We start from the raw sequence: 20,142 nt of genomic DNA on the forward strand, positions 1-20,142 counted from the left end.
TGGGGGTCCATGTAATTCCAATATTAGCATTTAAATAGTCTTTTTTATTGAAAACATGATGATATCAGTCAAAAGGAGTAAAAGACAGTTGTTATTTCCTTTTAAGCTCCTGTACTTTTCAGGGGCAGTGAAATTTGTACAATGTCTCTCCTTCACTCACTTCACTTATTAATCTTGTAGATCACTTGGCAGTCACTGACATTTGAGCCCATAGCTAGAAACCTAAGTCAATGATGAGGTGGAAGTGAAAATCAAACCAGATAAACTGTGTGAGAGGTAGATGCTGCCACTGATTAAAACATGTTCAGATAGACTGTATTCTTTAAATGATAAACCATGTTTTTATCCTTGAGACATATGAAATGTACGTTTCAATCAAGGCAATAGCAGAGAGGCACATGCAGATGCAGTGGCCGACATTTCTAACTAAAGAAACAACAACTTTTAAAAAACTTGTTCAGCTTTATTACTGAACACATAGTCCCTCTGGCAGAAATGCATTCACCCGCATTGGAAAAGGATTTGGATTAAGAACAGCAGACTTTGACACAATCTCCAATGGCATCTCTCAATATTCAACCTGACCAGCTGGACCGACTCAGGGAGGCTGCTTGCTAAAGTCTGTTTTGCAGCAAATTGAAATGGACTAAGGCTGGCCAAACAATGTGAAATAAGAGACTGTAGTGTGCCAATATCTTTACAGAAACCTGTCTTCACCACAACATCACAGATCAAGCTGGCTGATATTCAGCATTTTCAGAACATCGATATTGGAGATTTTACAGTTGGTCATGGTCCAATTTAAAAATGTGCTACTTTGGCTCTGTTGCAGCATCCTCACACACAGGGTCCCGTCAATTACACTTTCTAATAGATTACAGTTCAAAAGTAAAAACTTATCAGCACTGAATAATCTGAATCTGCAAAGTAACAAGTAACTAAATGTATCAAATAAAGTAAAGTACCTATTAATAATTATAGTATTAAATTGTTGATACCGATTTTCATTTTACTGCAAGTGATAATGTTTTATATTCTCTTTGAATTCTAATTATTGGTATTGGTATTAGCCCTGAAAAAGCCTTATTAGTTGACCCCTAATATTATCATCTACGTCTTGTTGCTGCTGTTTACATTCACCATTATTGTATAAATCACATTTACATTTGTGTATGATGGTAGTTTACAAACTTCATTTTCGTTATGCAACCCTGTGTTTTATAGTGATAAATAAATGATTCTGAACCTTGAATGCATGCTTCTACCGCATATAAAGTGAACCTAATTCAATTTAATTTTACTTTACAACTGTAAAATGTATAATTAGTTGCCCATATCCAAGTAGATAGGAGGGAGAGTAGGAAGGTAGTGTCTATTGTAGAGCTGCAACAACTAATTGATGAATTACTTAGTTGTCAACTATTAAATAAATTGCGAAGTATTTTGATAATCAATGAATTAGTTGGAGTCAATTTCTAAGAAGAAGAAAAGAAATCTAAATTTTCTGACTACAGCTACAGCTAAGATCTTCTGGGTTCATTAATCTGTTTCTGTCAAAGAAAACTGATGATGTTTGGGTTGTGGACAAAACATGACATTCGATGATATCATCTTGAGGGTTTTGGGAAACACTGACAACAGCTTAATTGAGATACCCATTGAAAGATTAATCAACAATCAAAATAATCATTCATTGTACATTAGTCTATTGGAGAAAAAAAGTTGCAGCACAACTGTATTCAGCAAACACACTTTATTTTACAATCATATCAAACGCACAGCAAAAAATTAGAATTAAAATACATATGGTATCCAGGTTGTTGTACACACATGTTGTTACATGTTACACCATTATCATATGCTGACCCACTGTTCCATCCACTTTATTTTTTAAACAAAACCGAACATTAAACTTGGTGTTAATCTAAATAGTTTGCTCTATTTTTTTAAATAAATTGTAAGATGTTTGAACACAATACTGTATTAATTCAAAAGTAGCATTTCAATGTCTTAGCATACTCTTGAAAGTGGAGTCAAAGAGTAATCTCAAGCTTTCTACCCTTAACTTTTATGTAAGTTCTGTACTGAGCGGGAGCCTGCTGCAGGTAGTCAGTAACGGTGTGGTTGAATTGATTCGCTACAGATCTGAAAACATCAAGAATGTAACTGATGCTGTTATTTATAAACCTAATGTCCATAGCTGTGTATGCGTACGCTGTGAGTGTTTTCACTAAGCTTACATACTTTTCATACAAAGCATTAATGTAGACAGCAATGGCATCCAGGACATCCGACTTTTGGGCATTGTCAACAAAATCCTGAGCTTTATCAACATATGATTTTAAGATGTCTCCCAGTTTCTCCAGGAACATGTCTAGATTCTCCATTTGCTTCAAAACATCTACAATAGGATTAGGCATTGTCTTGACTGTGTCCCTAATCACGTCCATTATCTTGGCTCCAGCCATGACATCACGAATGGGCATTGTGACCTGAATTTTACTGATCATGTCAATTACGGCATTGGAAGCATATTCTACATTAACAGCCACCAACCAGGTTACCTTCTCTACCATAACAGTAATTCTAATGGTCATCTTATTGAGCACCTCAAGGAGAGGGGTCATCTCCTCAGAGCCTGACAGTTTAACACTCGTCTCCCTCAGAACCTTGACAGCAGCATCCAACAAGACCTGAACAGCCTTCTGATACTGAACAACAGTGTTCCTAAAGAGGATGGACAACTGACTGAGATCTTGGGCATGGTTCTTTGCAATGTTGTGGGCCTCCTCGGTATAGTCAATAATAACATCCTTCAACTGAGCAGCATATGTGAACAGTTGGTATTTCTCAGCAAAGCTAGACAAACAAGAGCTAATGACAGGAAGTCTTTCCTGTAGTCCACTTAGCAAGATTTCAGGGGCTTCCATGTTGAAGACCATCTTCAGATTCATTTTATCAGCATCCTTGGCAGAACCTCTGATGGTGAGGATATCAACATCCTGCCCAGGATCAGACTGTTTAACAGAAAAATAACAGAAATTGTAATTAAAATTGATGTTGATTGTTGTAATTGTGCAAATACTAATAGCAGCATGAAATCCTTACAGCGTAACGGCCATAAAGCCTAGCATTCATCTGAGATGGGATCCTGCCATGGAGCTGAAGACCCAGAAAGCCAGTAGACGGGATAGAAATTGTGGCACTAATTCCATCTTTACGGACAGCATAACGCAAGTTCATGTCAGTGAAGGCAGCGCTGGTTATGTCTGAATTCATGGTGATACGGGAGTCACTATGGAGACAGGGATGAATGTGTACATTTTTTTCATAGACAGCAACTTTTTCAAAGAAACAGAAATATTTTACAGGAAATTATAATGACTATGCTTTATCATATGATGTACTGTACTGTAAAATCAACAGAATGTTACACAATGTGTAATTAAAATGTTACCTCAGTGTATGGGAAAGAACGTATTGAGTGTCTATGGTCAGATCGGAGTGGGTGAAAACCATCTTCCCAGTCAGGCTTATACCAGCATTTTCAAAGTTTAGGGTAATGGAAGCTGTTGAAGCATATTAACTTAAGTTAAACGGAATATTGATTGCTTTTACAGTAGTACAAGTACAAAAAATTGTAAAAGAATATGACATGCTCGAAAAAAACTTACAGTCCAGGTCATATTCCAAGAAGACAATGACAGAAGTGGCAGAGGACTTAAGGGTGACTTTGAAGACAGGAGCACTGCCCTCTACTTCAGCTGCCAGGTCTGTGGTATGCAGTGGGCTGGCAAACTTGATATTGGAAGACATCTTCTGTTTGGCAGCTGTCACTTCAGCAACATACTTGTCAAAGATGGTGAGGTCACCCAAATTGCTTGGCTGAGAAATATCTATCTCCATATCAACAATCAAGGAAGAAGTTGGTGCAAGATCAATGGTTGCCTGGGCAATATGCTTGCCATTTGTGTTGAAATTGAACAAGTTTGCCTCGTTGTTGCCAGTATACTTCAGCACTGCATACACGCGGCTGAGGGAGGCTTCAATAGCAAGATTCTCATTGATATCCATAGCAATGACTTTGGTGGTGCCATAGTTAAATTTGGTGTCTGCAATAACTTTGGAGGTGGAGCGTAGGCCATCATTATTCAGATACAAATTGACATCATTATCCAGAACTCCCAAAACTAGATAGTCATCGAGCACTGTGCCGTCCATGTTTGCCTTAGTGGATGACTCCATGGAAAGATACTCAAAGGTTCCCTCCAGCTTCAGACTGTGTTCTGCCTCAGCCTTTCCAACAGCCTTGATCACAGGGATGTTAAAATCACCCTTCATCCCCAAGGTGGAGAGGACATTTGGTTTGGTTTTGGTGTCTGCAACCAGATTTTGGTTTACGTCTAAGTTGAGTACAGGCAGTGCAATCTTTGCAACAGTTGCCACAGAGACTGCAGTTTCAAAAGTCTCAGTACTCACACTTAATGTGCTGTCATGAGTGCCTTCAATGTGAGGATTTTCGAGGGACAAGGAGTTGGCCAACTTGATTCCTCTCTTGGTGGTCAGACTTGTGGTGCTGTCAAGTTTGGCTTTTAGACTGTCAAACACAGAGGCAGTGGTAGCTCCCAGACGAAAGACGAGATCATCATCAGTATACAGTCCAGCATTGGCATTCAGATTAATGATGGCCGACTTGAAAGACAGTTCTGTGATCAGGTCACCCACAGATGGAACCTGGATCAAACCCATCAGATCAACAAGGGGGGCAGCTTGGCTTTTCTTGTAAATAACCTTGGCATCCACATCAACAGACTGTTCAGAGGTCGTTAAAATGTGTTTCAGACCAGTTTGATCATACAAGTCAAGATCACTAATAGCTGGAGTATTAAATTCTACAAAAGGCAGGTCAATCTCAGGAATACTGATGGGCCTAGTCAGGAAATCAAGGTTTGCTTCCCCTTCTACAGCAGCAAGGATGGCAGCCTCCCTTTCACTGTTCTCTATAGTGAAATTCCAGAAAAGTTTGTGCTGATTAATCCGGGCTAGAGCTACAGTTTTCACGTGTTGTGTGTCAGGGCTGAAGGTGACAGAATAATCATTCTGCAGATCAATTTTGGCTGTAAGAGCCTCATTGAATATGACCTTGGTGTTTCCCTTATTCTGAAAGTTGAATAAAACCCCTCTAGGACAAACAGAAAGGTCAATTACATTGTTTAGGGCTCCATTGACAATACCAGTTAAATCTGTGCTATGGGTTGCCTTTAGCTCAACCGTCATGTCATGCAGATTGGCATTTACTGATCCCACTAAAAGGTTGTTTTTGATTGTGGGACCCTCTGCCTCAGAGCGAATATCAAACTTGAAGTAGCTGAAGATGACTAAATCAGCACTCAGGGTCTGTCTCATCTTCAAAAGGACTGTATCGGTGTCACTAACAACGGTCAACTTGGCTGTACTTGGATTGACCGTGACTTGCAGTTCACTCTTGTGAATACTGTCATGAGAGTTGAAGGTGGAAGTACCCTGATTTCCAACAGTTACTGTAATAGTGGTGCCTTCCTGGTGGGCCACAACTTTTTGAGTACAAGATGTCTCATCAGTAAGGCCAATGACAGGGAGATTGAGCACATGTTTATAGGAAGTGTCAAAAGTAGCAGATAAACCACCCTTAGTAGCTAAGAAAGCTTCATTTAAAATTTCAGCATTGTAAGATTCTGTAGTGGCTTTCACTGTTGTCTTGGCTGAAGCCTGGACTGAGAAATCATTAAATGTCAGAGATGCATGGTGATCCAACGCAAGAAATTTGTGAGTGAACGTAAGTGTCTCAGCAGCAATCAGACGTTGCCCATTGGGAACAGCAATACGAGCAGTAGAATCCAGGTTGAAGTTAAGGATTTCATAGCTGAGAGACGTACCCTGGGAGGTCAGAAAAGCTGTCAGCTGTTGAGTCTCATCTACATCTAGAGAGCTCTGGATTTCAGCAGCATTACTTATAGTGTAGATGGGAGTGTTGGCTTTTATCTCATAACTCAGTTTACCAAATCCTGGAATCATGAACTCACTGGGAATGACTGGTAGCTCAAATGCTGGGAGTTGCAGAGTCTTAACAAGTTTCTCTGCTGGAACATGAGGAAGGGTGGGGAAGGAGAACTCCACTAATGTAATCTCAGGAAGTGAAAACTCAGGCAGGGGAGGGAGATAGTTCATAGTCAGGACTCCAAACAAAGCACCCATATCAAACATCTCGCAGTTGAGAACAAGATCTATCAATTCAATGATTCTCTGTTTAATGTAATCGGCTGAGATGGAGGTTGCTCGCACAGTGTAGGAGCCCAAGATAGTAAACTCAGGGATGTCCAGCTGTGGTGGGATTTCAAACTGATGAAGCTTATATATGTTGAACTTCATGGAAGGCACAACAAGATCAGTGAGAGGAATGGTGAAGGATGGCATGTTCAACTCGGAATCCTGAAGCTCATTAATGAGCCTGGTCATGATTTGTTTAATCTCGCTTATGATTTTCTGCTCATGTACCACATTTGTAATCATATCAAACACGGAGTTGAATATAAGTTTGGTTATGTCTGTGGCTTTTCTCGATAAATGAATAACACTATTCAGCAAGAACTTAATCTGAGTGTTGACATCAAGATTTGCAATTTCCTGTTTTGTATATTCAGCAAAGGCCTTAAGGTTATCAAACACAAGCGTGTCAATGATATCCTTTGCAGATTTAATAATTTCTGTAACCTTGATTTCTCTCAGGCGTTCCAGAAAGCCTCTCCCAGAGGATAAAACAGCGTTGACAAAATCTCTTGTTGCCTCAAGCTTCTGGGGGATTTCAAGGGTCCTGATCAACTCATTTACATAAGCTGTGTACTCACCAATAAATTGATTGGCAAAATCCGCAAAGTCATTGTATTCCAATGACTTCAGCTTAGTCACAAGACTTTCAAGATACACATTCAGTCCTTCAATTATATCCTTAACCTCAGTTGTTTTCAAGTAGTTGATAGCATTCTGAAAGACTTGCATGAATTTGGTGGGAATGTCTGCATCCATCACAGTCTTGGCTGCGTTCCTGATGGTGTCCTCAATTCTGAACTGCTTGATGAGCTCTACAGCACCTTCCAAGATAGCTTGAACCTTTTTGTCAGCCTCATACTTTACAATCAGCTCTCTCATCTTAGCATAGAATGTGTTAATCTTGCCTACAATGTCAAGGTCCTGAATCATTTCCCTAATATAATCTGTCATATCGCTGAAAAAATCCATGGGAATCTTACTCACTAGTTCATTAATGGGACGTCTAAGGTCGATGGATGAAATGAATGTCTTCAGATCATCAACAAATGTCTGCATGTCAAATGTCTCAATACCTTCTTTCACAACACTCATGATTCTCTGTAGTGCAGCCATGATTTCATACCTGGCATCAACGTCACGCAGGAATGCGATGCTGCTACCCTCCAGTTTTTCCAGGTCAATCTGCTGGATCATCTCCCTCATACTATCAATCACAGACACCACAATAGCCTTGATGTCAAACTCCTCGTTAATGGCATTTATTTGTTCCTGAATCTTCTGAATAAGGGTTTCGGGCAGGTTGTTACTAACAATTATCTCCTTAATTATACCAGCAACGTTTTGACTGAAGACACTGAGATCAGCCAGCAGTTTCTCTACACTAACCTTAAGGTTTGTCAAAGATGCTTCCACATCCTCCATGGTGATGACATATTCCTGAATTAAATAACTGAAAAACTGCTTCAGCTGAATTAGTTTGTCTTCTACATTAAGTTGAGAGACAAAGTCACTCAAATGCTGAGAAAGAGCCTCAAGTTTGGCCCTCATCTCTTCATTGTTGATGTAATCTTGCAGTTTCTCCGCAATACGCACAACAAGGCCCTTAAAGCTTTCCAAGAAGACAGGCAGACTTTCAATTAAAGGCAACTGAATTATGTGACTATTTGTGCTCTTGTCATACTTGAGGAAGCCAGAGATGGCAAATTCCTGGTTCTGTGTGGAGTCTGAGTTGAGGATATTTGTGAGGATTGTGCCAGAAAGTTCCATTCCCATTCTCTCAGGAGTATTGTAAACACTCATCTCCTGATTGACGCCATGCTCATTCAGTTTAGACTTCATTCTAAAACTGGTCTTCTGCTCTGTGAGTGACAGAACATTATCCATATTGGTGTCAAGTATGGTCTCAAGGGAAAACCCATTATCTAGCTTCTGTGTAACTGAAGCCCTACATTCATGTGAGCTAGCAAAAGCCAGGGGTTGTGCTCTCAGGAGGAACTTGCCGTAGAGCTGGGAACTGTGTTTTCCATACATGGTCATATCTCCATCAGCATTGAAGACGGCATCAAGGTTGAAATCAAAAGGCACAATGCTGCTACGGATGGTGTGGTCAAAGCGCATTGGCTGTGAGTTGAAGCGGGCATCATTGGTGAACCTGGCAGCAAGACCAACAACTTCAAGCTCGGTGTTGTGGCTCATGTGAGTTCCAAAGACTTTTCCAGTGGTGCTGCACTTTGCGTTAGCAGTCATATCGGCATAATTTACCTGATAGGTGTGCTTGATCTCTTCCTCACCATAGATGGCTTTAAGGCTGCCAGTTAGGTCAATCTTGTACAGCTCTGCCTTCAACTGAGCCTCATTAATGAAATTGGCCTCCAGAAGTTTCAGGTTGTTATTAACATTTGCCGACGCAGTGTAGAGTTTCAGGTCAATGGTTATATCGTGAGTGTAAGAGGCATGCTCACTTGTGGTGGCTTCAGCCTTTGAGTTGAAGTCAAGGCTAGATAGAGTAATGGTCACAGTGTTGGCATTATCAACTTTGATGTCATTCAGTGCAGCCTTATTGGTAATGGATAGAGTTGCCCTTGAAGCATCAAGCTCAGCATTGAAGGTGTTTTCAAGGGCCAGGGGGCTCTGGAGGGTGGTTGTTCCAGTGGTGGTGACACCATCTTTGTTCATTCTCAGTGTAGCCTTGTGAGTAGCCTCATTTTCAAGGAGCTTCATGGTAGCATCATTGTTTACAGTCAGACCATTGACATCAAGAGAGGCAGTCAGCAGAGAGTAAACACGATTATCAGAACAATCTGCATTTGTATCCATTCTCATGACAACTTCACCAGCACCAGCAGAAGCTTCAGCCTGGTTGCGGATCTTCATACCAAGAGCAAGAGCATTTGCATCAGATTTCAGTGACAGTTTGCTGTCTTTGAAGGAAAGCTCAGCAACATTGGTAAAGATATCTTCAAAGGCATTGGTGTTAGACACAACTGAGAATTCACCATTGGCAAGGCTTGCTGCAATTGTGTTCTGGGCCTGAACAATGGTGGAGTCAATCTGAACAGATGAATCAATCTTTGCCTCTGGCATGAAGGGGAAGATGGCGAATGACTGGGTTGAAATGGTCTTGCCATACATGGGTCCAGCCTTGAACATTCCCTCAAAGTTGCTGTCAGCAGAGATTTCTTCAGTGTTGATTCCAGTCATACCAGTGTGCTCTAGTGCAATGTTAAGACCAAATGGACTGGTGGCTTCAATCTTGCTGCTTGATTTCAAGTTGACTTTGTCTGTCATTGTTACCTCTTCCTCAATACTAATACTGGCTTCAATGAATTTATGGGCAAAAGAGCTTTTCAAATCAGCCTTGATGTAATTAGTGGTGGCCAACATTCCAGAGCCTAAAGAAAAACACAACAGAAGAAAAGATGATGGGTAACATGTGTGTGACTTCTGAAATTTTTTAGCTTAATTTGCTCATATAAAATATTTAGAACAGAAATCTACCTAAGTGTAGTTTCATTATTGAACACTGTAACACTGTGACTGAGTATTAGTCACATTTTTTTTTTATTTTAGTTGAAATCTACCAAGAGTGAACAACACATAATTTCAACTGAGCTAAGAGTAACAGTGAAGCATTCTAAATTAATTAATTATATTGATAATGAAATACCTTCAATCTTTACTGAGAGGATGTCAATTGGGGAGGTTCCTTTCACGTCAAACTTAGCTGAGTAGCTTGGTGTCTCCACAACATCTTTGCCGGCAGCCATTGAGGCCTCCATGTCATATAGGTTACTCCTCATGAGAGTTGAAACTTCAGCTTTGCCAAAAAGAGGAATAGACAGAGAAAGGCTCTCAGGTACAACAAGCTCTGGGATGGGAATCTCCATTGGGACAATCTCCAGTCCAAAGTTGGGTAGAGACACGCTGGGGGTGGTCAAAGCTGGTGGGAAGTTAAGCTCTTCTGTTGACTTTCCTCCAAGAGGAAGAGGGATAGCAATGGTGAGGCGCTCATTGTTGAAGTGGTAGATAGCCTTCGCCTCACTGTAATGAGCAAAAAAGATCTAAATCAATTACATTTAAACAATAACTTTTTAAAGTTATAATAATGATCACTGAAATATTTCAGACTTACGCATTCAAGAACAGTTTCTCTGGCAGTGAAATCTCAGGAATATCAGGCACTCTGATGCTCTGAATGTAAGGGATGTCAGCAGCATACATTTCCATGTGATTGTTTGTTGCCTAGAAAATAAGTAGCGTATGTTTTATGCTTTTTCCAATAAAATATAAATAAAAATCAAATACCTGTCAGTTAGAATAATTGTAAAACCAAAGATTTGTACCTCCAGAAAAGACTTGAAGATTTCACTGACCGTCATGTCAGACTCCCCTACCCGCATGTCAAGAACATCTTTACCATACTTTTTAAGCTTGTCAGTGTATGGAAGGATTTCCAAAATCTCGGAGTTCACATCTGACTTTAACTCAACCTCAACCTTGCTGGCATCTGTAAAGTAAAAGTTGAAAAGATTCCTGAAGGATCAGAAAAACATTTCTCTAACGCTCAGTCTAGTTTAGGTTTGAATACAGATTTCTTTTTTAAAGTCTTTCCATTAGTTTTGAAATCTGCCTACAAATGGACGTGGGATACAAATGAGTGTCAGCTTTGGACACTACAATATAAACAATCTGAACCAATCAAATACATATAAGTACAAATTAGTACAAATGTGCTGTTTTCTAATAATTAAGAAAAGAGACGTACCATATTTAATTGCAACCTTCTGCTCAGAGGTGGTTTCCATGACCTTGATCTCACTCTTGAGCTCCAAATCCAGCTCTTCGTCACACTTTATGTTAGCTGTGACAGTGGCATCAGCATTGATTGAGGGGACAAGAAGTTGGACCTGCAGCATTCCTTCCTTCATGGCCTTTAGACTGAAAAATGCAGCAACAAGTTAGCAAACCTTTTTACGTGATATTAATCTTACATAATGAGGATTCATAGTTGATTCCTTACTTGGCACGGCCAACCAGGGAGAGCTGAGGGATGTTCTTGTTTATAATGTCAATAGAGATGGAGTGAGTTCCCTTGCCCTTGGTTTTTCCATCAACAACACCCAGCCTGAGTCCAGCCTCCACATCGTAGTCAGGGATCTGGATGTCAGCAGTGATGACATTCTTCCTCCTGTTATATTTCATGATGGCTCTGGCCTCAGTGGGCTCTGTGCCTGTTTTTGATCAATCAATCGATAAGTATTACATAACTCCTTTGAGCTTTTTGGGCCACTTAAGTCACTGCGAAAATGGGAATATTGTATGATATTGTCAATATTATACATTACCTTCAGCCCTCAGAATAAACTTGAGGGAGTCAACCTTCTGCCGGCCCTCCTCTCCTTCCCCGAGGAGCTCGTAGGCAACAGTGGCTGTGTACTCAGTGACTTCACCAGTGGGATGGAGTTCCACAGCAAATCTGTTTACATAATATGATTATTACCTAACATTTATAAGCAATTCATTTTAAAAAGACAATTATATGCTGTTGTACAAAAAGTTTTCCTTACTTGCTGTCTCCGGTGAAGGGGAAGTAGGGGGCTGTCTCCTGAGAGAAAGCATCAATGTACTGCAGAGCAGTGCAGTATTTCATTCCAGCGAAGACGGGAGTGCACTCACTAACATCAACTTTGTCTGTCACCATAGGGGGGATGGTTTTCACCTCTGGTCCAGTCACTGCCACCAGGGTGTTTCTAGTCATAAAGATACCAGCATAAGACCCCTATTTCAAATTTTGGTAACATTTTTGTATCAGGCCAAAGTACATGTAGCTGCACCTTGAACAACTTATTTGCTTTCTTGGTAAATAACATAATTCATTACCAGATATTCTACAGGGAGCAACTCCACATTCTATTTAATGAGAAACAGGTGTAGCTGTCTACTGTACACCATGCTTATTTTCAAATAATGTCAATGTCCCACTTTTACTGTAGTTTAGGTACCGTCAATATACTTTCAGTAGGAGAGAATCGTGTTCTATGTGATAATGACTAAGAACTCTGCTTACGTCATTTTGATGAGCTTTGTAGGACTCAGTGGAGCAGGGATGGTCAACTTGACATTGTCACATTCAAAAGAGATCCTGGCACTGAGCCCACTTTCATGGAAAATGTTGGTGTGCATCTCTAATCCAGAGCTGACATATTCAGGCATGTGGGAGCCAACCTGAGTTACAAACTCAATGCCAGCAGAGGGCATGAAGGTAACTTCGCTCTGTGGAAACAGACAGGCATAGGTAACTTGTTGTGTTGTTTCTGTATAATCAGAACCATACAGTTGGGTGTAAAATATTTTTTTAAAGTGAATTTTGAAGATAATCACCATGTCAGGAGCAATCTTAAGTCCTCCCTTGATGCCAGGGGTGAAAGTACCAGACAGTGCAATCCTCAGAGGCACACCAGTGATAGTAGGCAGGAAGAATTCATTATCCATGAAGATGTAGTGGGCAAAGATTGTGTTGTCAGCCTTGGTCATCAGGGCCTTCATTATCTGTGGTAAATGAATACAGACATATGACATCAAAAACAGGGTATATTCTAAATGAATGTATTGTATTTAATGTATTTCTTTTTCTTTGTAAATAACTGATAACTTTCTTACATCAGTTGGGAACATCCTGAACATGCTGTCAATCATCATGGCAGCAGAGTAGGCCATCTCCTCCATTTCGTTGGTCCTCAGATATCCCAGCTCATTTCCCAAAAGTCTCAGATAAACCATTGCCTCAGGAGACTCTGCTGTCTTCAGTTCCCTCACAAGTTTGTTGAGGTTACGTCCAATGTCCCTCATCAGGTTCTGGGAAGCCTGAAGAAAGATGTGCATGCTGTATTACAAGATTTTTCTTTTCTGGAGAAGTTGATCATTTATAGATCACAGCAGTTTTTAGTCTGATTAATGTGTACATGGTTTGAGTACCTGTCTCTTCATTCTGTCTCTCTTCAGAGCAGGCAGCATGTTCTGCAGGATCTCATTGAGTTTCAGTGGCATGTTGTCAGAGACAAAGTACATTGTCTTCAGGGCAGTGTCAGGGAAAAATCCATCGTTTCCGAACAGGGCTTCAACGGTTGGCTCAAATCCTTTGCCCTCCATTCCAATCTGTAACGGTGACAAGATTTTTGTTGACACAATTTAGCTGACTGAAAAATCCTTGCATGGCATAGTTTAAATGAAAACAGCTAAAAATATTTACCTCCATCATGTCAATGTCATAGCCAAATGCCTTCAGAGTCATTTCAAGCATGACCTCCTTGGGCAGGTAGCTGGTACCCTCAAAGATCATGTTGCCTTCAACAGATCCGATCCTGTAGTTGCGAGAGAACTTGGTGGGGTCCATGATGGATCCAACCTCATTACCCTGCAGGGCATCACGAATCTTCTGTCTCAGTCTATAGAAAATAAACCAAATGTTACAGTTCAAATCAAATAAGAAAACCTACTCAGTATGTGGTGAAACAGCAAATATACAGCTGCATGTGGTTCTCACTTACTCTTGGGTCTCTGGCTCAGAGGACGACAGAATGTTGGTAATGTAGGAGATCACAAAGCTCTTGACTTGTGTGTCCTGCTCACTGGGCAAGGCATCAGCCAGCTGGGACAGTTCAGTGGGCTGGGGGTCCTTCATAAGCACCAGGTATGCAGCAATACGCTTTTGCATGGGGCTGGCACTGTCCAAGAGCACCTGCATGAGAACTTCTCTTCCCTGTTGAGAATTAAGACCAATAAAATAAGCATACAGTGGATTCATTCTAATAATGTGTCAAAGCTTTGAATAATTTGACTTGCCTCCTCAGGGACAGGAGTAAGCCTGTACACTTGAATGGCAGCCTGCTGCACAGCTGGGGAAGCTGCAGGTTGGTTCACACACTGGATCACAGCGGTTCTGAGTGCAGGACTAGCAGCTCCCAGAGCTGGAGCCATGTTTCCAATAACCTAGAATCAAAGGATGCATTATTCCCTTTACTCATGTAGGCAGTTATTTACCTTTAATCTGCAGGGTAGGTTACTCACTCTCAGTGTCATGAAAGTGTTGTCCTTGTCACCAGAACAGTCACCCAACTGGCTACCCATGAACTCAGCAACAGAGTAAATCTCAGGGATCAGTTTTCCTTCAGCTTTGTAAAACCTGTTCAAGAAAAAAAATTAAAATACATACAGTTCAGGCTTGTATATCTTCTTTGACACAAAAATTATATATGAATTATGCAGTATTTAACCTGGATTGAAGTGTAGTTAACTTCACTCACCTCTTGACAACGTTGCTCAGGGCAAACATGATGGCCTTGCTGGGCTTGTATTTGGCCATCTCAAGCATGTCATTGATCAGAAGGGCAGAGGGATTGGACACCAATCCCATTGCAAAAACACCGGCATCAACCTCAAGTGCAGAGCTGTCAAAAGTCCTGAGGATCTGCATGATGGCACTGCTGCACTCAGGGGTTCCACACTGGGCCAGAACCTGGTAGGTCAGGACAGGGGACACAGCGAGAGCCTCGGGAATGGCAGGACTCAGGGTCTCAACCTTCATTCCACGGACCATGGTGACAAGCTTGTGGAAAAGGTGGGCCCTCCTCTCACCCTCGGTCTCGGGCAGATTGGCCAGTTCTCTCAGGAGGTTCAGACCTGCATCTTTATCCTGAACAACACTCTTGTCCTCAACAGCCTCCATGTGAAGACCCATGACAGTGTCACCTATGATACACACGTAAAATATTGTAGGTACTCATTTATATCATCAGCTCCATTTAGCAATAAATTACAAGAACTGAGATAAGGGACCAGCTTACTGTGGTAAAAGACTCCTTCATTGTGAGGAGAAACCTGAACTAGAGTCAGTTCTTGCTTGCCGACATTATTGACTCCGTTTTCACCACTGTTGAGACGCGACAAAACAATGAAGTACGGTCAAAGAAAAGGAGATAGAAAAGTACAGTGAAAACATCTGGCAAGACACATCAGCAGAGACACTTGTATAATAAAGAATATTATAGCAAGCATTGTAAGGTTGGGCTTACTTGTGAGAGAAGGGAATGAGGATGTGTTTCTCGGTACAGGATCCGGAGGTCATGTGTTTGTTCTCATTGTCAAACTTGTAGTTGCATTCCTGTGAGCTTCTGACCAGTTGGGCAAGAGCATAGTGCTGCAGATAGAGAAAGAATTCAAGAATCTTTAATGCAAGAATCTTGTCCAATGATTTTAACACCATTGTGATTGCTAAGGGCACTGTTGTGGTTTGCCTTTATATGAAAAAGATTACATGTCTGTCAAACATAAAAAAGTACAGTGATGTGACTTTTTTCAGATCTTGGGGCAGTAAAGTTGGGAAGGTCAGTTCACTAGATCCACCCATGTGTAGCTTGGATATCTTACCATGCCAGAGATAAGTGCCAAAGGGCTGGTGGGATCTCTCATCGGGTTAAATTTCTCACATCTGGACAGATCCCTGGTAAGGCTGATGTCTGTTGCAATGTCCTCTCTAGCATTGATGGAGTAATGGGTCTTGCACTTGCCATGGATAGTGGGCTGGAGATGGATGTGAAGAGAGGTATCATTAAATGCTTTTTTCGCTCTTTTTTTATTGTGTTCAAGTAAACACTTGGAGACTTACCATATTCCTATTTTTGTCTTCTTCCAGCAGAGGCACAGCCAAGGCAGAGATGATACCCCTCTTGATGTTCAGAATCGTTGTTGTCTCACCGTCCTTGGGGTACAGTTTCACATCGTACACACCCTCAACCGTAACCATCAGAGGATATCTACAGAACATGTGAGAATTTTACCATCAAGTCCTGTAGCACTTGAATGTTCATGCCTCTAGATTTCTAACTTAATGGAAAACTGTTTATGTAAAGTACCTCTCCATTTCAGCTGCAAAGGCATCAGAGCTGGGTGAAGGACCGAAAACAGGGTTGCCCTCTGCATCCATGTCAACCACCTCACTCAGGGTACAGCCAGTGGTGCGGACGATGAAACTACAAGCCTGAGGTACTTCAATTTCAACCTGTAATAAAATGTTATTTTAGCTTTTCCCTGCTAGATGTAGGACAGAAAAAAAGGTTATACATCACATGTTTCGAACAGAAGTTCAAGCACAGTGACATGTACCTTGCAAGTGGCTTTAGGTCCATTCCTGAGATGTGAGGCACCATTGATAGCATTCAAGGACTCCGCTTCGTACAAGTATTCATACTTGTGGTTGGCTTTGTACCTTTGGTTTACTTGTAGAGAGGATAATGATTCAAGTTATGTGAGAAAGTGCAAAGTTTCCCTCAGCAAATCAGCCAAGGTTTAAAACATTATGTGACTTTTTGACCATAAAATAACAGTTTCAGGATGATGTGGATGGTACAGTGTCTTGTGATAGGGTGAATGGTGTCCCTGTCTCAGCCACTCTGCCCCCCATCACCTGTTTCTGCACTACTGTATTTAACTTCAGGTTCACAGTTCTACATACATGTTTACATACACAACACATAACATGGTTATGACGTAATGAGTTGTTTGTAGTTAGCACTTATATTACATCTGACAAATTGTTACAGACCTAGGATTTGTATTTACGACTGAGCTATGGAATCATAAACTGCCAAATTGTACAAAATGTAAATTCTACATGATGTCGCTTTTTAAAAGTGTTGTGTGAGTAAGACATTTTATATATTATTTCATTTTAAATATAGAAAAGTGAGAAAAAAAATACGTGTGCTAGCCTCAAAGTTCATCTTACCTCAGATGTCCTGAGATAAAGTGTTAGTTGTAAATTTATTGAAGTGTATTCAATATTTACATCGTGTTCAGGTTGTGTAATGAACATATCAAAATACTGGAACTTACTCAGGCAGTTTGCATGATTGTCCTGGGCATCTGTCAAGACAATCATAAAAAAAACATTAGTTCCAACAAGAAAACAATTTTTGAAAGAGAGATCAATGGTATCTCAAGTCAAAAGCAATGTCATTTGAAAAAAGTACTTACAAGTCAAGGTTAGTGTGGTTAGGAGAAGGGAAAGACAGAGCTTTGAGTCCCCCATTGTGGGCTCTGTGCAACACTCTCCTTGGGGCTCCTTTGGCGAGTACTCAGACGAGACTGAGGCGTACACCTCCTCGTGGGCCTTTTATACGAAAGGTGTTCCCAAAGGAGGGTCAGTTGGTATAACATTCAGAACTGTCTCAGCTCCAAAGTCCAGTCTATACGTACGTGTGGAAGGACAAAGTTTCATAATGCTTTCCTTTATTTTGATTACCAAGCTTGATAATCTGTTTGTTTTTTGTAGAAATGTGGGAACAAATTCAATTACAATTCCCGATAAGATAAAGATTATAGTACATTAATAGATTATTGGAATATTTGTATAACAGCAATAATATCCAGTTCTTGTTTCACCTAAATTTTTATCATTTTGAGTTCCTTGATATTTCCATGTTTTTCCAAAATTCTCATTATGGTGAATGCTAAATAAAAAGCGGTTTATCTAGTTTTTTTTTTGCACTAAGCAGTCTCATAATATTATGGCTTCTACATCTTAGTAGTCAATAGCCAATATAAAATATCTGCTGAATTTTTATTTCTGTACTTGTACTAATTGTATAAAACATAGAATCATGCATTGCATAATCATACAGTATGTACTGTTTTAAATCCTGCACCAAGAAAGTGTGGAGTTGTCATTGATAAGGAGTTGAGACACTGAACTTGAACAGTTTGTTATCAAACTCTTACCAAAGGAGCATTGGACTACAGTCCCTGTCTGCTGTGTAGACATGATGTTGCACACGTAGTTAGATTGTACTTTCTCTGAACAGGTTATCTCTTTTGGACAGAAAATCTTTATCATAAGATACCATAGCAAAGGTAGAATTAAATCATCTTGAGGCACACAGAAGCTTTTCTAGTACATATAATATGTAAAACATGACCTGGATTTTAGAAATAGGACAGAACTGAGAAATGTTTTGTGTGTTTAAAAAAGTGTGTTTAAGGGGCCTTTGATTAATGCCATCTTTTTTTCTTTCTTTCTTTCTTTCTTTCTTTGTTAATGTCTGCTTCTTTGACTGCTACTTGTTGCATCTTGCACTGTGTTACAGTCACCACTCCACATTTACACCAGCAGATGGCAATGAAAACAATGATCAGTTTTCTGTCTGGGTTTGCTCTAGCCTGGAAGGGCAACGGGCTACTCATCAGCTGTCCTGTGAAGTTTTCTTGGAAACCAAAACAGTGCATTTCCTTCCTCATAAAATATTTGCTGATTTTTTAAAGTATTTTGTATCCAACAACTGTTTACATCCAAGTATATTGATATTGATATTGATTGATATATTGAGTATTGATGCACAGGTGTACTTCACATGGACAATATCAACGATAGTATGGCTTTTCCACTGGCACTCTTGGTCGTGTCAGGTCAAAACATGCTGCACTGATTTGCTGTACCATTACCAGTTTAAATACCCAAGATGGACCCTCTCTGGGGTGAGGCCAAAGTGCACCTGATTATATAAGTGAGTATGTGATACAGTTATATCTATATCATCTGTGAACCAAATGGCAAAAGAAAATGTACAAGTGAATGAAAAATTCTTAATGTAAATAAGAAACAATAAGGGTCCTAGAATCGATCCATGTTATATACATTAATAAATAGTTGAAGCACATCCATCTATACATACAGAAATCTGCACACCAGGCAAGCACAAACAGCGTCAATCAAAAAGCACACTGGATACTAGGGATGCAACAATATTCGCTATTTTACCGAACTGTTCAATACGCCCTGTTCGGTTCAATGCACAACGGCAAACAACGGCATTTTCGGTATGTTTCCCAGTCACAAAACTTTTTCAAAACTCTGTGCAGCCGCGCATGCTGTGTAATCCCCTCAGGAGCAGAGGCATGAGAGCAGCACATTGTTTAGGCTCACCCTCCCACACCCATTTTAGTAGTAAAGTGATCCCAGAACTTTATGAAGTATGCCGGGGGATATTGAAAACGAACTGAGGCAAGCACCCTACCTTGCTCTCTCCACCGATAGCTGGACCTCCCATGAACAGCGCTGCGCCGCTATACTCATTCTCAATGTTAGCTGCTTTATAGCGGGTGTTTGTGGGCTGCCGCGGTCTTCTCGTAAAAAAAAACGTCCCCCGGCTGACGGTGAGGAGCGTCCGTTCGTCTGTCCGTCCCCCGGCTGACGGCGAGGAGCCCGGGGACGGACGAACGAACAGACGCTTGTCACCCCCGCTGACGGCGATAACGACCGTCTCTTCCCCCCTCCCCCCCGGCTGACGGGGCGCCACTGCACTAAAAACTTCTGGGGAGAACCCTGATACTTGAGTGGAAAATGAGGGGCTTTGTGCTGCAGACTCATCCACTGTATGAGAGCCACACAAGTGAACACCTGGCTGAAGAACTAGTGCATGCAGTTACTGAATGGAAGCTAGAGAGAGCAAATATCCAAATTCCTGTAACCACAGACAATGCACAAAGAATTGTGCAATTATTTTTACAATGCAATATTGCCTTTGCTAGTCTGAGTAGTTTTATATTAAGATATCAAAACCGTACCGTTACCGTCGCCCAAAAACCGTGATGCATACCGAACCGTGGGAAAACTGTACCGTTGCATCCCTACTGGATACCAAAAAAAACCACACAAGATAAGTCACAATGAAAGAACAGTGGTGGGTCACAAGTAGAGAGAGGACAATCTGGTACCGAAGTGAAGCAGAGATGAGGGTTATGTAGTGGCTGTTGATGAGTCGATGAAGCTCAGGTGCGTCGCTC

At 40.8% G+C, this 20,142-nt stretch overlaps 1 protein-coding gene across 2 annotated transcripts; it reads right to left on the reverse strand.

Annotated features, from left to right (window-relative positions):
* Positions 1-1,738: 1,738 nt before the first annotated feature.
* Positions 1,739-19,137, reverse strand: LOC115574656 (apolipoprotein B-100-like). 2 transcript variants are annotated; one of them, XM_030406320.1, is made up of 28 exons: positions 17,338-17,410; positions 17,197-17,226; positions 16,468-16,580; positions 16,218-16,363; positions 15,971-16,118; positions 15,733-15,885; positions 15,378-15,502; positions 15,150-15,235; positions 14,610-15,054; positions 14,374-14,488; positions 14,149-14,295; positions 13,854-14,065; positions 13,556-13,751; positions 13,282-13,461; positions 12,967-13,170; positions 12,688-12,855; positions 12,374-12,579; positions 11,874-12,056; positions 11,652-11,782; positions 11,327-11,537; positions 11,072-11,244; positions 10,650-10,813; positions 10,439-10,548; positions 9,974-10,347; positions 3,675-9,698; positions 3,458-3,569; positions 3,109-3,295; positions 1,739-3,017 (listed from the first exon to the last, which is right to left on the reverse strand). In XM_030406320.1, the coding sequence occupies exons 1-28, from the start codon at positions 17,390-17,392 to the stop codon at positions 2,034-2,036; spliced, it is 11,382 nt and encodes a 3,793-aa protein (XP_030262180.1). In that variant the 5' UTR covers positions 17,393-17,410; the 3' UTR covers positions 1,739-2,033. The 2 variants fall into 2 exon arrangements, with proteins under 2 accessions (XP_030262180.1, XP_030262181.1); XM_030406321.1 differs by lacking the exons at positions 13,556-13,751; positions 13,854-14,065; positions 14,149-14,295; ... (8 more) ...; positions 17,197-17,226; positions 17,338-17,410 and adding exons at positions 18,050-18,053; positions 19,133-19,137 and having other exon boundaries at positions 13,282-13,377.
* Positions 19,138-20,142: the final 1,005 nt, after the last annotated feature.

Source organism: Sparus aurata, chromosome 22 (genome assembly GCF_900880675.1).
Source record: "Sparus aurata chromosome 22, fSpaAur1.1, whole genome shotgun sequence".
NCBI classification, from domain to species: Eukaryota; Metazoa; Chordata; class Actinopteri; order Spariformes; family Sparidae; genus Sparus; species Sparus aurata.